At 50.6% G+C, this 16,315-nt stretch overlaps 2 protein-coding genes across 2 annotated transcripts; both read left to right on the forward strand.

The window, feature by feature from the left end:
- Positions 1 to 1,712: 1,712 nt before the first annotated feature.
- Positions 1,713 to 4,689, forward strand: BDP81DRAFT_466202 (OPT oligopeptide transporter protein-domain-containing protein; the record flags this gene model as incomplete). The annotated part of the gene is made up of 11 exons (XM_060594370.1): positions 1,713 to 1,827; positions 1,879 to 2,180; positions 2,428 to 2,699; positions 2,769 to 2,944; positions 3,031 to 3,227; positions 3,362 to 3,452; positions 3,540 to 3,625; positions 3,745 to 3,927; positions 3,987 to 4,157; positions 4,224 to 4,568; positions 4,630 to 4,689. 11 exons carry the CDS (start codon positions 1,713 to 1,715, stop codon positions 4,687 to 4,689), a joined length of 1,998 nt encoding a protein of 665 aa, XP_060438284.1.
- A 9,347-nt stretch (positions 4,690 to 14,036) lies between these two features.
- On the forward strand, positions 14,037 to 15,759 carry BDP81DRAFT_441836 (uncharacterized protein). Its single transcript, XM_060591625.1, has 4 exons — positions 14,037 to 14,451; positions 14,507 to 14,887; positions 14,953 to 15,075; positions 15,133 to 15,759. Exons 1-4 carry the CDS (start codon positions 14,199 to 14,201, stop codon positions 15,441 to 15,443), a joined length of 1,068 nt encoding a protein of 355 aa, XP_060438285.1. The 5' UTR covers positions 14,037 to 14,198; the 3' UTR covers positions 15,444 to 15,759.
- Positions 15,760 to 16,315: the final 556 nt, after the last annotated feature.

Here is a 16,315-nt window from a genome sequence, read left to right on the forward strand (position 1 = left end):
GCGTCCGATTAATCCTAGCAAAAGCCTTCAAATCGTTGTCACAAACAGAACATCGGAAGTTGGCCGGCGTTGAATTAGAACTTGGATGCATGTCCAAAGTTGCGAGCTGAATGCACGGTACCGTCTCACGTAGCAAACCAACAACTGTTGGAGATGACATGCTCCAGGCCTGTGCTGTGCCGTCTTGGCGCTCTGAGCTTAATGTTGACAAGAGACCCGACGATCCATCAAGCTCCTCAAAAAGAAGGGACGAAAGCACGCAAATCCACACTTCGCCCATGGGGTTCAGGAGTTGCAGAAGTTCATCCAGCAGACGTCCAATAGCTCAACCAGAACGGCCGTACAGATGGGGTTTCGCAGTTACCGAATTCAGGGAAAGAATTGGAGAGACGCGAGGAGGATGCATGCATGCGGAATGCGGAATGGTAGTCTCGGTTGGAAGGGCCCCACGAGCGGCTAAATGTGTCAATGGTGGCCGATGATTTGACCTATTCGAGATCGACGGACCTTGACCGCGGGTTAACGGGTTAAACCGGTACAGAGTGGGTGGAGTTGGTCGGATTTCGTTCGGGAAGAAGGGGGTAGAGCGAGAAACTGGAGCTTTTATCCCTCATTTTGGCCGCTGGCGTCTGCAATTTTCCCAGTTCCGCGGACCATCGATAAACCGGCATGAAAAAGTTGCTAGATCTTTGTCATTAGTGAAAAACGCTCGTCGAATCGTCGGTGGCTTGCTGGGCTGGTCTGCATCGGGCATGGTGCTGATGGTATTCATCGAGCTGGGCAAGTTGTTGCGCATAAAAACTATATGGAAAAAAGGCAGGATGTTCACTGAGAAATCTTCTTCAAGATGTTTTATATGTCTGAAGCAAGGTAAGTAGTGCACACCAGGTAAGGTTTGTTAGAACTCTGAATGATGGCTTCGCATGCATCGATCTTAATCTCGTTTGTCAATGCTTCGGAAGTTCGGCGAGGTAGAATGTCAGAATCAAATTCGAAATCACCTTTTTGAGTCGAGCAAGCTCCCCGTATCCATACTTCCAGTGCGGTCCACAAACACTGTTGGTTTGTCAGGATGGCTAAACTCGCGATAGCCGCATTTGGCCTCGACAGGAAGAAATAGCCAGAGACCGTCGACGATTGATGGAATTCTTGACTATAATCGCCTCTGAATGGATGACAACATCTAAAGAGTGGAGAAACCATCTCATCTTGAGGCCGCATCCCCGTCTCGGCGTTCCCTACACGACTTTCTCGGCCCGGATGGCGTCAAAAGCCTTATTAGCGTTACTCCAAAAGGCCCTCGTTTAGCCCTACGAGGCCATGGATTGAGCCTCCCGCGTTCGCCGTGACCAAGGATGATGCCAACGGTGCGGAATTCCGATGCTTCTTCACTGCACCTCATGACATGGTTAGCCACATCCCTCTCATGATTGGAACCATTTCCGTAGACCAGTACGAACAATTACCCCTCTAACAACCCGTAGTACCAGTCACGGATTCAATCAAGCTTACGCCAGCGGCCGGAGTCCGGCACGGGAGATGTGGGACCCCTTCCACTTTGGCGCCGCCGAATCCCGTCTTAGACGCGGAGGCTCCGAGGTCCAAGCTTTGAGCGGGAAGGATAAAAGTCTGATTGCACCTCGTTACATCTAATCTGATCTAATCTTGATGATCTCGTTCCAACCGTGTACACTTTACTTCGACAACTGAACATGACCAACGTCGAGGCGAACCAAAAGTCCGCCAACGAGGGGGCGAGCGTCGCGGACGTCACGCCAGAGCCTGTGACACCGACGACATCCATTGAGGAAGTCAAGCGTTCTTCAGGTGCGATCAATTCGATTTCATTCAGAAATGTTCTTCCCTGACCAAACTTAGACGAATCCTCTGCACCGAGTCGCAGTGTCCTGTACGTCGCCGTCCTCGGTCTAAGACCGGATGATCCTTCCTTGCCATGCTTAACTATTCGCATGTGGGTGATCGGTATCGGGTTTTGCCTACTGGGTAGCGGTGTCAACACATTGTACACGTTCCGATACCCATCCATCAGTCTCTGCCAGTCGGCGATTCAATTTCTGGCGTGCCCTGTTGGGAAAGCATGGGAGTTTGTCGTTCCCGACTGGGGTTTCAACATCAGGGGTCATCGCGTCAGCCTGAACCCAGGCCCGTTCAACTACAAGGTGTCGCAGCGCCACACGTGGCGCTGCCGGTTACTGCCGTACGATACCGCTTTCCACAAGCCGATTACCCGTCTTGTACGGTATATAGATATGACCCTCATACGGATCTTCCACTTAGAGGATTCAAGCCACTTTCTACTATACAAGTCTTCCACTTGCTACCTCGCTTTTTAATACAAGGTTAGCATCATCCCTGACCGCTCTAGCCCCCGAGACCTCGTAGCGCTAACAGCCGATTATCACGTAGGAAAACATCCTAGTCTATATCATGGCCAATCTCAGCTTCTTGACCCGATTGAGCGCCGATGTCTTGACCGAACAACGCATCTTTTACGGGCTGAAAGCGGGCTGGGGATTTGAGCTTACCGTAACACTGGCCACGATTCTGTACGGATTCGCTTTGGCTGGTTTGTGCTACGCGTTGGTTGTTGAGCCTCCGGGATTGCTATGGCCCGGCGTCCTTGGCAACACGGCTCTCAATGCCGCATTGCATACTGGCAAAAGAGAGGACGAGACCGAGTAAGCAAATCCTATCTACATGTAACGTTGTTGCTTAGTTCGAACTTAATTGACTAATCCGTACTGTAGGGCAAAATGGACGGCATCTCGCTACAAGTTCTTCATGCTCGCCTCCATTGCCTCGTTCTGCTGGTACTGGTTCCCAGACTCCATCTTCCCTGCGCTGGGCTACTTTACCTGGGTCTGCTGGATCGCCCCGAACAATGCGGTTATCAACCAGGTTTTCGGCATGAAGAGTGGCATCGGTTTGCTTCCGTTTACTTTCGACTGCAAGTGGACCCTCATGGGCTTCGTCTAACAGCAAAGAACTTTTGATTCTAATCTCAAATAGGGAGTCAAATTGCTTACATTGGTTCACCGCTCGTTATTCCCACATGGGCCATTCTGAATATCCTGGCGTCTCTGGTTTTCTGGATTCACATCATCTCTCCGGCACTTTACTACTCAAACACCTGGGACTCGGCTTACTTGCCCATTCAAAGCAACTCTATTTATGATAACTTGGGAAAGACGTTCAACGTTTCTAGAGTGATCAACAAAAAGGACGACTTTACTTTGATCCTGTCAAATACGCCAACTACTCGGACGTACGCAAATACCTCAAATCTTTTCACCTACCTTACCTAGTTCGTGATGCACGAATACTGACATACGTTGATTAGATCTACCTTCCCGTTACATATGCTCTCAACACCTTTGGTCTCTCGTTTGCCACCATTGCATCACTCTTTGTCTGGCTGTTCCTCGAGAAGCGTCGACAAATTGCGGCTGCGTTCAGGTCTACCCAGCTTTCGGCCCTTCTCGGAGGAAAGATCATTCCCAGACACAACCCTTAGCCAGGCTACAAAGCTGTTCCGCTTTGGTGGTATTGGATAACTGCGCTGCTTGCTCTTGGCTTTGGGGTTTTTGCATGCGAATTCTACCCAGTTCAACTTCGCTAGTATGGAGTTATCCTGTCATTCGCAGTGTCTGCCATCTTTTTCGTTCCTGTGAGTACCTCCCCAAGACGTTTCTCGAATGGAGACATGCTGATTCGTTGTTTCAGCTTGCGTGGGTCTATGCAACGACGAATATGAAGATTCAGATCGATATCTTCTGTCGCATCATTGCAGAATATATTTGGGAGGGCAAAGTATTGGCCAACATCTGGTTCTTCAACCTTGGCTACATCTCTGGCATCAAGGGTCTGGCGTTTGCACAGGACCTGAAACTGGGCATCTACTGCAATGTGAGTCTTTCTTGCCCTTTCGCATTGGGACGTCAGTCACTGACTGAGCTTTACTTCAGATTCGGCCTTGGAAACTGTTCCTCGTGCAGTCAGTAGGCCTTGTCATCGGTTCTCTGGGTCAAGTCTCCGTTCTCAACTGGGCTCTCAACCACATCCCAGATATCTGCTCCACCAATGCCCCCAACGGCTTCACATGCCCGTTCTCTCGCACTCACTTCAACACCAGCATGGTGTGGGGTGCTCTCGGGCCCCGCCGCTTCTTCGCTGATGGCGCGATGTACCGCTCGCTGCTATAGTTCTTCCTCGTCGGCGCCGTCCTGCCCGTGGTCGTCTACGTGGTGAGAAAGAGAGTCTTCCCCGAGGCCAAGTGGCTGAAGAAGGTCCACGTCCCGCTCTTCCTCGGCGGGCTCAACTACATTCCTCCGGCGTCCGGAACCAACTATGGTAGCTGGGCGATTGTCGGCCTCGTCTTCGGTTTGCTCATCAAGAGAAGGCAGAGGACTTGGTGGAGACGGTACAACTTCGTTCTCAGCTCAGCTTTGGACTGCTCAGTTGCCATTGCCGGAATCGTTATTTTCTTCGCCATCTTTTACACTGGTGCTTCCAAGAAGCTCAGCTGGTGGGGTACCGAAGTTCATAAAGTAAGTCAATGACAGCTTGCGACAGCCGTGTGGACAGCACGCTAACCATGATATCACACAGGATACCTGTGACTGGAAGAGTTGCACTTACATGAGCCGAACCGCGCATAAGAGTGCCTAGAAAGGGATAGCTCATGTCAATTGAAGTTACGTGTATATTTGGGGCCGGGTAAACCACAAGCATACGGCGCGCTTCTGTGCTGGTGGGAGATCCACAGCGTTAGTGTCTAATCGGGGTCACGGAAAGTTTGGGCGCATCTTCGCATTTAAATAAGTCAACCCACCCACTTTCGGCCCACCCCCCCTTTCGGCCACCCCAACGAAAATGGTCTCACATCACCACCACCAAGTACACTCAATTAATTAACTACCTTCAACTGCCACTACAATACACTCACTACCGTCACTAGGTAAATCGACCCTTGCGAGTCGACTGGGACTAACGAGACGTTCGCCAGAATCCTCCTGAGCTCTCTGTATGTCCTTGATGTTGGCGAACCTGGTATTAGGGTCTGTCTGTACAGTCTTCTTCTTCCTGGGGGCCATGCGGGTAACTCTGGCTTTAAGAACTCGAACTTGGTGCCGAGAGGTGGCCAACTGGTAGGCTTGTTTGCTGAAAGCTTTCTTGACCTTCCTGAAGAGCAGTCGTTGGGTGGTGTGGTCTGGACTAAGCTCTGTGAATAGCTTCAAGTGGCCAGACAGCTCGCTGGCCTTCCTAGGAGTTGACCAGTCAACAACAGACGTCGCTACTGCCCAGTCAATTGCTCCCAGGGCATTACCAGTTGCTTGCCCAGTATTCGCGGTATTGTTTAATGGTGTGGCTGGGCTGGGCAGGACCATTGGGTTGGTAAGTGGTCGATCCATATTGATTGGCCATAGTCCAGTTGCTCTCCAACCACTTCGTATATTAGACGATCTCAAACCCGCCAAACGAGCCCTCTTATAGCAGTCTAAGAAGTACCGCTTTCCAACGATAGTAGAATTGTCTATTATATCGCACTTTCCGAGCTCCTTCCTGTAAGTGGACTTCACTGGTCCAAAAACAGTCATATCCAGGGGCTGAAGGACATGAGAGGTATGTGGTGGAAAGAAGAGCAAGTAGACGTTGTTACTAAAGCACTCCCACATAAATTCAGTCGTCGTATGACTCCCATGGCCATCCAGAACCAACAGTCGAGGCTCTTTTTGACCGCTAAGTCGACCAAGGGGGTCCCTGAAGGGGGGGGTCTGGGTCTCTGGCAAGAACACCTCCTTCAGCCAATGGAGGGCAGTCTGGTCTGTCGTCCACCCATTATCTGTTGCTGTGAAGTGCCAACCCTCGTATGGGTTAAGTTGAAGGGGAAACCACTGCTGTTGGACCGACTTTCCCTTGTATATGACCAATGGCTTGATGGCTTTACCATCAGCAGAGATATACTCGATAATAGAGACCCAAGCACGCGATCCAGGCTCTTTTTTTCGCACTGATTTGGTCTCTGCCGTACCAAAGACTAACCCATTAGATCCCTTGCCCTCAAGGATACCAGTCTCGTCCATATTATACCGGTTGACTGGTTTAATGCTCTTAATCTCTGGTATCTCGAGTAATCTAAACCAGGGCCTAATTACCTCATTAGTTGCTCCATTAACACGCCTTGAATCAATGGTACGACTTCTCTGGAACTTGATTGATGGATTTCTCTTAAGGAAGGCATGGATCCATCCCTTTCCAATAGGGTTAGTATCGCCATTGGCACTGTTGGTTTGCGTGTACCACAGGTTAGTCACACAGGTATTCCTGGTATCGCGATCGGTAGCAATATCGTTGGGTTAATCTGGTGTTCTTGTTGTTGTTCTTGTTGTTGTTATTGTTGTTAAGGAGAGTATCTAAACGCGAAGGCTCGTGATATGGAAGGAGGGAGCTGAGGTGTGTCACGTGCCGAAGACACGTGACATAGCTCGGCTCCGTGTATACCTAGCGATTGCCGTTTGTTCCCAGACACAACTTCTGAGACGAGGAGCTTTTCCTCGGCATCATTAAACGCAACTTACAACCCATACGCCGCACTGCAAGCAACATCCAAGACCCACAGTCTTTAGATCTCCTAGCACAACAGCTTACGGACTGTCTTATTAAAGCACTCACGGCTTCCACAAAGCGCACGCTCGGGAAAGGTACAGGGAGACCATACTGGAGCGAGAGCTGCACACGTAAACACCGAGCCTATGCGAGTAAGCGAGCGATGTTAGCAAGACTCCGCGCAGCCGGAGTGAACTGCCAATGGGAAGAAGAGGAGGTCGAAGCTCTAAAACAGGACTTCCTCTACGAGTTTAAACGCTCCAAGGATGCCTTTTGGAAAGATAAGATCTCCTCAGCCTCCTCAAGCAAAGACATATTTGAAATGGTCGGTTGGCACAAAGCCACAGGATCCTTTCAGACCCCGCCACTCCGAGATGTAGACAACCAAGACACGCTTGTCTCACAACCAAAAGAGAAGCGCGACTTATTTACCCGCGTCCTCCTTAGAAACGCTGCAATCTCCGAGGACATACCAACAGAAAGCCCAGTCCTACAAAGGCAAGCTACGCTTCCTTTCCCGCAGGTTACGAAGGACGAGGTACGGTCTTCGGTTCTCACCGCGGGAAACACGACTCCTGGGACCGACGGAATCACTACGACTGCTTTGAAAATAGCATGGCCAGTTATTGAGGATATTGTCCTCTCACTTTATAGCGGGTGTATACGCGAGGGTTGGCATCCTACTTGTTTTAAAGAAGCAACTCTCGTGATCCTAGCAAAACCGGGAAAAAGAGACAAGACACTCCCGCGCTCCTATCCCATCGAGTGCTGCAAGGCGACAGTACATTGGCTCCACATAACGGGCCCCCTTTTACCCCGCACCGCATCTGGTACATCCACTGCTTGAGTTGCCCCTATGATTTCCACTCCGGTACATCTACCAAATCCATCATTACCAATACTCAATTAATGGATTCTGACGATTCTGACGGATCTGGCCGTTCCACGGGCTCGGCGAAGTCGTGTATCTTTGCCCTGCTGCCCGAGGACCTCGCCGCCGCCTGCACTGCCGACTGTACGCCGGAGCAATGTGATAATGCCACTGTTCGGCCCCGCGAGCCTCCGGAGGTTGAGCCCGGTATCCCTGGGAAGTACACGAGGATGGGCTGCCTCGAGTGCGATGTAGCTCTCTGTAACTCAGAAGATTGCTGGTACCGATTTCATACGCAGAATCTCTAGTAATTGGAAGTATCTATTATCAATTACGTTGGTTGGTTGGAAAAAGGGGCCCGAAGTGGCCCGATTGGCTGCTCCCCCGCATCTCAATGTACTGTCGCCTTGCAGCACTCGATGGGATAGGCCAATTGCGCTCTTGGCCGTCCTCGGAAAAGGCTTGGAGAGACTCATCGCCAGACGACTTGCCTGGATCGCAGTTAAACATCGTGTTCTGCACGATCAACAGTTTGGAGCACTCCCTCTTCGCTCTTGCAGCGACCTCATCGCAGCGGCCATCCACGACATCGAGTGCGCCTGGCAAAGAGGCCTGGTTACCTCTATGCTTACGCTCGATATAAAAGGGGCTTTCGACGCCGTGCTCCCAGGACGACTGGTCCGACGCCTCTGCGAACAAGGATGGCCGGAGAACCTCGTACGCTGGGTCTCAAGTTTTGTTACCGGAAGGAGAGCAAGAATAAGGCTTGATGGGGAGGTAGGAGACGTCTTCGGTCTCGAATGCGGACTACCACAAGGCTCATCCGTGTCTCCCATTCTATTCATGCTCTATATTGAACCTCTTTTCAAGCTAGGCATAGCTCGCCTAGGAAGGAAGCGATCTCGTTTCGGCTACGCCGATGACGTCGCTATCTTGGCAAGCTCAACATCACTAGAGAACAACTGTGACATCCTAACCAAGGAATGGAAAGAAACCTTAGGATGGGGCGCGACGGAAGGAATCACTTTTGACCTCGATAAGTCCGAACTGATCCACTTCACTAAGAGACGAAAAGACGGAAACCCATCAATCACAGTAGGTTTGCCGGATGGGAGGTATCATAAAGTTCAGGCTATTAAAGAAGGCTCTTCTCTACGCTGGCTCGGCGTTTACTTCGACCGTAAACTCACATTTAAGAGTCACGTAAGAAACCTCTCTGCAAAAGCATGCCAAGTAGTCAATGGACTACGGGGACTAGGGAACACTGTCTGGGGCGCGCCTGCGTACTTACTTCGTCGAGCGATCACCTCTTGTGTATTACCCACTCAGTACTATGCATCTGAAGCATGGTGGCCCGGCAAGAGCCGGATAAAGAATGGACGTACTATCTCAAACGGGGTTGGTAGTCTGCTACACCAACTGGACGCGACGCAAACCAAAGCCATCAGAGCGATGGTCCCCGTATACAGAATGACGCCTGTACCGATCCTACAGCGCGAGGCGGCTCTACCCCCAGCAGAGGTGATACTGGACGCGAAGCTCCACACAGCGTCCACCAGAATCCATCGTCTGGACGAGCGACACCCTCTCCGAACGAGACTCAGGGACAAATCAGGACCAGACTCACGGCTACGACGAATGGCAAGCCTCGTAAGCAAAAATACCGAATACATCGATCCGTTAGAACTCCCCCCTTGGGAGCAACTAGCGGACTGGCAGACAGCCCTCGCCAGGGTCGGCTACGAACCTAATAAGACCAAAGAAGAACAGGCCCTCTCCTTTGCAGGCAGGATGGCAACTTTCTCCAAGCGGGACATTGTTGTCTACACTGACGGGTCCCAGATGTCGGACGGCAGCAGCACCTCCGCCGGAGCAGGCTGGGTAGGGTACCAAGCTACACGGCAGATCTTCCGCGGATCCGAACCACTCGGCTCCCAAACTGAGGTGTATGACGCGGAGGCACATGCTGCGTATCACGGCCTGATGGAAGCCACCCGGGCTCCTACGGCTCGTATGGCAGATAACGTCCACATCTGCCTCGACAACCTCGCAGTCGCGGCTAGACTATACTCCCAGAGCACAGGAAGCAGCCAGGCTAGATTTAGGGCCTTCAATAGGCTCTCTTCCTCCTGGACTCGGAGACAAAGAGAGAGCTGGACAACCCCCGGCAGGGTTTATGTTTGGTGGTGCCCTGGGCACACGGGAGTACCAGGAAATGAAGAAGCGGATGCTCTAGCCAAGGAAGCCTGCAAACTAATCCCAAAATCACAACCACAGCCCTCATTAGCGCACCTAGAAAGGCAAGCTAAAGCAGCTGCCTTCCAAGCCTTTGCCAGAAAATGGCTGTCCCAATGCCCTCGGCAATATGCCGACCTCGAGATAATTCTTCACCCCAAGCCGCCCGAACTCCGCCTCCCTCGGCACTTACTAGGAAGGCTATACGCAGCAAGATCCCATCATGGAGACTTTGTAGCATACCACGAGAGATTCGCTCATCAAGATGCGTTGCTCAACTGCAGCTGTGGGAAACCCAAGACACCAGTCCATTTCTACTTCTGCAAGCGTGGACGCAAGGCTACACCGCGCTACCTCCGCCAACGTATGGCCAAAGCAAGTATTGATTTCTTGTTAGGTTCTGCTAAGGGAGCCTCTCTTCTATGCGAATGGATAGAGGAGACCAATTTCTTTTCCGAAATTTGCCCGAGTCATTGAACAGGAACGTTAGGTGAAGACGGTAGCCTGTAATATAGTTTAGATTAGTATAGACCATGTCGGCATAGCGCCCGGCACGTCCTTTTGTTACCAGACGTTAAATACATCATCATCATCATCATCAGCCGTTTGTTCCCACAGGCACGCAGAACTCGCTCAGCGAATTCCCTAACTTGCTCATGGGTTGGAGAGACTCCTAGAGTATGCTGAATTCGAATCCATTCAGACAGCTTATCTTCCTGCCAAGGAGGAAGCCTCTGAAGCTCAGCGAAAGCCCTTGCTCGATTCTGTTGGCCGCTCATACGATTGCGAAGTGTTGATCGTGGTACTCCAAACTCAATCGAGGCTATCCTGACCGAGAGACCGTCTGCGATAGCCAGAAGAGCCCGATCAACTTCATTTTCGGTATAATCGACCATTACATATCAATAAACAAGTGTGCGAAAAGTAATCCATTTGGACGGTTTTTGCAATTGTTGTGGTGGTTTGTACATTGAGAGTAGGATAATGTTGGAACAGCAAAGGCTGATAAGGAGTAATAGGCAGGTACCATGGGCTGGCTGGCACCTGCCCTGGGCGAAGTGGGACAACTGGCTTAGTCATCACGGCCGGATAAAGGTGGGGCAACCACCCAGGCCGTCACTACCTACTTCGACCGACTCCTGCCTACAATGTAAGATAGAACAACAAGAAGAACAAGCAATAGGATCACCAACAGACGAGTGATAATTGCTACCACTATTTGTCGTATACGACCCCGTGAACCAACAGATAATAATGCGGTGGCTGGGAGGGATTTAATGGGGTGGCCGAAAGGGGGGGTGGGCCGAAAGTGGGTGGGTTGACTTACCATCTTAGAGTTTAATCATTCGTAGTTGGAACGTGTAACGTACTTGATAAGCGAGCTGCCCAGACAAGCGAGCTGCCCACCTAACCATGATCACATTATAAATCTAACTGAGGAGCAACACTAAAAACATAAAATCAATTAAAACTACTCTAAATCCTATTCCTCAGATATTTCTTTATTAAACTGACATGTTCGCGCATTGTGGCCAGTGTTTCCGTAGACGCCATATCGCCGTTGACCTGTTTCTGTCCTCGGCCGACGACCACTACTCTGGCGCGTTTCCTCCTCAATCTGGGCCGTAGCCTCTCTCTGCGACTGAATGTCCTCTGCCTCAGCTACAGTAAGACTTCCTCCTTATCTGAGACGTGTTTTCTTAGCCCTCCTGCGTCGGCTAAGTAGGTTATTTTCCTCCCGGAGGATCTGGACCTCCGACCTTAATAAGGCAATCTAGTGCATAAATCCCCGCGCTCCCTTTGATAAATGCTCTACAGCTTCAATAATTGAAGTTGGGGAGCTATTCTGATGGCGGGAGATCCTTCTTTTGATGAGTTCGGACTAAGAAGAGGCCTCTGTTGGGTTATTTGGCGTCTGAGAAGTCCATGCGGGGGGTGTTGTTGGTAGGGACCCTGGGGGTGTTGGAGTGTGTAACTTGACATCAAGCTTCGAAAGCACACTTTCGGCACTTAAAGGAACAAGCCCGGCCCCTCTGAAGCCTCCCTAGATGTTTTTTACCGTTAGGGCTTGTATGAAAGCGTTGTGAAATGCAGGGAAGGAGTCCTCCTTCGTAATATGCGTATTACCCCGGCGCATCTTATCCTCAATTTGTCGACCATAAGCCGTCTTTAGTGGCCCAAAACAGCCAACGTCTAAGGGCTGAAGTAGATAAGACGAATGGGCCGGCATGCAGAGTATGAGGATATTGTTTTCCTTGCAATATATCTCAAAGTCCGCAGAGTGGTGACTTTCGTACCTATCGACGACGAGGAGGCGATAACTGCTAGTTGCACGCGGTTTTATATGCCGATCAAAGAGCTGGAGCTAGTCTAGGCCTCTTTCATTTGTTGTCCATCCGTTTTCAGACGTTGCGATGACCCAGTCGCATGGGAGATCTATTTCTATATACCAGGTAGAGAGGTAATTGTTGGTATACACGTCAGCAGGGCAACCGTACGGTCGGAACGAAGTGTAAATAATGGTCTATTATTGCTGCGTCTTGAGGTGGAAGGAGGAGGTTGTGGGCAGAGCCCACGGCCTCTCAGAAGTGGTATGTAAGGGGTCGTTTGTAAGTGCCCATACCGCCTTCCAGATCCACCTTTTCTGCCGACTGCTCAGAGATCCAACAGTAATATTGGCCTATAACGATGATATACGGCGGAACGCTATAGCCTGACGAACTGATGGCCTGAATGACTGTAACCTATTCACGATTGCCAGGCTGTATTATTTTTGTATTTGAACGCCTTTCGGCACTCGTGACGACCACCTCGGATGCAATCTGGCCCATCATAAACCTAGTCTCGTCGAAGTTGTAGATATCGGAGTCTATAATGCCGTATTTGCGATTGTGTTCGCCACAAGCCGAAACCACGCATTTATCGCGTCTGGATCTTCGTATTAAGCCTTCTTATAGTTGTACTTACGAAAAAAGCGTATCCGGAGCTGTGGTTATCGTTTAACGAAGTTTGAAGCCCAGCGCTTCCCAACTAGGGGCACGTCGCGGTCGGCGAGCAATCGATTGGCCATTTCTTCCACACTACTGATCCGGGGAGGAAACGATCGGGAATACAGGTCGAGGATATACTTAACTAGCTTCTCCTCTTCAAGCTCCGTCTGTGGGAACAAACGGCAATCGCTAGGTATACACGGAGCCGAGCTATGTCACGTGTCTTCGGCACGTGACACACCTCAGCTCCCTCCTTCCATATCACGAGCCTTCGCGTTTAGATACTCTCCTTAACAACAATAACAACAACAAGAACAACAACAAGAACACCAGATTAACCCAACGATATTGCTACCGATCGCGATACCAGGAATACCTGTGTGACTAACCTGTGGTACACGCAAACCAACACCGTCAATTTGCATAAGTTAGGTATAGTATCTTATCGTGCAGGTATGCCTTTCAATCGGGTGCCTAGGGTCCTAGGGAGGACTAAATAGATTCTTGCTGCGGCTCGAATGCTGAGTTTAGGGGTTTTTTGGATAGCCTCGACTGCTAAGTTCAATTGGGCCTCTTTGCTTTGTGACGACATGATTATTTGTGGCGTGATACGCATTAGAAGTGAGGAGGAAGGATGAACGCGGTTGGGTGGGCAGCTCGCTTATCAAGTACGTTATTCTAAGTACCTACTCATTTGGTGATGAGCGCCTGTGGAGCCCGCTTTGAACGTGACTCTGTTGACAAGTCCCGGGACGTAGCTGCCCATGATCGTAGTTACTATGTCTCGAAAAACATTGGTTGGAAATTGATATAAGTTTGTTAATGTTGGTAATTGTCACTTTGGCACTCTGCTTGTGGACACAATGCTGACGGAACACGCCCGGATTTAAGGCTTACTGCGTCTGTCAGCGTAGTCACCGAATCCCCATTGAGTGGACAAATTGCGGCGGGCAGAGGCTTGGCCGGCTGAGTAATGCAGCAGGGCAGCAGTCTACCCCGACCGTTCGACCGTATCTGCGGTCCCCGGACGGCATTTTCGCACGTCGGCCGGGGGCCTGCGGATTTCTGCGCATCTCTCCGCTAGTTTGCATTCCTGCTGTCTCACGTCATGGATATTGTACGCTCCGCAAGTCCGCTACCGTGGCCTAAGGGATTGTGGTACTCCTCTATGTTGGGGCTCACTGACCTCATAAGCCATTTCCTACTAGTAATACGAGTCAAGTCTCATGGGGGGTTAAAGTGTAGCCAGATCGCCGAGTGAATCATGCTCCGCAAATATTTGTAAGCGGAGTCCGGACTCTAGACGCACACACGGGAGCCGATGGGATGAACAGCAACCTACGAAGGTTTCGGATGTCGTCGTGGCCCTTTATTATGACTCCCCTCGACTTCTATAAAGGTAGTTGACGCCAACTGCATTTAGCCTACATTACTTGCTACAATCTCCAAGAACCTTTTGGTGAACAAACAACAACATGACTACTTCCACTAACCCCGTGATTCCTACGGGCTCCACCATCCTCGTTACTGGCGCCAATGGATTTGTCGCATCGCATGTAGTCGATCAATTCATCAAGAAAGGCTACAAGGTCCGCGGTACTGTTAGAGACACCGAGAAGAGCAGTTGGCTCAATGCCTACTTCGACAAAACCTATGGCAAAGGCCACTTTGAACTTGTCTCGGTGCCCGATATGCTTGTCGAAAATGCTTACGACGAAGTTGTGAAAGGTAGTATCTTGTGCTCCTGTTAGGATTATTTTATCATCATGCTGATACCTGCCAGGTGTCTCCGCTTTCATCCATACAGCATCCGTAGTCAACTTCGACCCAGACCCAAACAATGTCATTCCGATTGCGGTAGACAGCGCCTTGGTTGCCCTCAAGGCCTCTTACAAGGAGACAAGCGTGAAGCGCTTCGTACTGACTTCCTCATCATCAACAATCTTGCCTGCGAATCCCGAGACTTTCATGAAGATGAAGGGCGCTGTTGTGACCGAAGACACTTGGAGTCCTGACGCGAAAGAACTGGCCTGGACGCCGGGCCCGTGGGGTCCTGAGCATGGCGCTTTCGTCTACTTTGCCAGCAAGGTTGAGCAGGAACAAGCCGTTTGGAAGTACCACGAGGAGAACAAATCCAAACGCCCTGACCTCGTCGTCAATTCCGGTAAGGAGGACCTTCCTCTTGTGCTCCTGCGCCTTTCGGATCTGAATGTTAACGAGACATCATAGTCGTGCCAAGCCTGAACTTGGGAAAGAGTCTCGATGTTGTGAACCAAGGGCACAGGTCTACTTCGGGTTACCTTTTGCCTTTCCTCGAGGGACAGAGAGTGCCTCCTTTCCTGAGCCACCCCCGTGAGTGCTGATAGTGAACACTTGACAGCCGGCACGTCATGGCTAACCTCGTACTAGAATATCACATCGATGTACAGGATAACGCTATCCTGCACGTTGCTGCAGCTATCTTGTCCGATGTCAAGAGCGAGCGTATCTTCGGTTTCGCCCAGTCTTTCTGTTGGGATGATATCCTCAGGATCTTGCGCAAGCAGCACCCGGGAAAGAATATCCACGAAGATTTCGCCAGCGAGCCATTCCCAGTTATCATCAAGCCCGTAGACCGCGCTGAGGCACTGTTGAAGAGGCTTGGACAGCCTGGGTGGACTTCCCTTGAGGACAGCTTGCGGATGAACACGGAGGATCTCAAGACCGAAATCTCTGCATGAACACGATCTTTGCACACAAGCTCATGTTTGGGTGAGAAGGTTGATCGTTGAGCGAGCTGGAATGAACAAATTCATAGTTACCTAGATTGCCTGGAGCTAAAAGCTCACTTTTGTTTCAACCAATGAGGTGAAGTACTAGTCAATAAGCCCGCAAGCTACATTCAATCTGCGCATTGTATCTAGTCTTACAGCAAGTTTACCCCGCACAAGCGCCGGCTGCTGCCTGGTCTCGAGGAAAGTGTAATCAGACTGCAGAACCAACCAAATAGCACATGGGTCAAGCCGAACGTTGGATACTTATGTTCCAATACACAACATACTTCGTATCACATTCCTAGCCATATGCTCACAGAAAGCACGTGGACGATCTGATTGAGTCTGCAATTCAAAAACCCATGGCAAAAATGATGCCATGCGACATTTGCCGGCATTTTATCAAGTTGGACCGCTCGTCTGAAGTCCCCTTTCAAGTTCCAAACACCATGGCTTGTTGTTGTTGTTGTTGTATTTTAACGCCGTAGCGGCAAGGGCGCAGCCGCCCTTGCGGCAGACCTCCCGAAGGATATATGGCGTGGAGGGCCGTAGGCCTATAGCTATCACTAGATACAGTCCAGCTCGTCCTCCAAATCGTGCCCAAAGGCAACTATGTGTCTAACCTGTCTCTGGGTGCCGCTGGCTTGCCCGAGACAGTGCTATGGTCGTCCCTAGAACGCAATTCCGCCAGTATCTCCTATCCTTCGACCCAGAGCCCGCAGGCTTCTGGTTTACACAACGTTCCAGTAACCGTCCGGAGTATATCGTAATAGGTAATACCGCCACAAGGGAAACCACAAGGGGTAAAACCTCGTAAGACTAGGTTGTAGGGCTTGCTG

This window comes from Colletotrichum phormii, assembly GCF_030913505.1.
Source record: "Colletotrichum phormii strain CBS 102054 chromosome Unknown BDP81scaffold_37, whole genome shotgun sequence".
Taxonomy (NCBI): domain Eukaryota; kingdom Fungi; phylum Ascomycota; class Sordariomycetes; order Glomerellales; family Glomerellaceae; genus Colletotrichum; species Colletotrichum phormii.

Coding starts and splice junctions, on each gene's coding strand:
- BDP81DRAFT_441836 (XM_060591625.1), top strand. CDS start 14,199: ATGACTACTTCCACTAACCCCGTGATTCCTACGGGCTCCACCATCCTC. Junction 14,888..14,952: donor TGACCTCGTCGTCAATTCCG/GTAAGGAGGACC, acceptor GAGACATCATAG/TCGTGCCAAGCCTGAACTTG. Junction 15,076..15,132: donor TCCTTTCCTGAGCCACCCCC/GTGAGTGCTGAT, acceptor ACCTCGTACTAG/AATATCACATCGATGTACAG.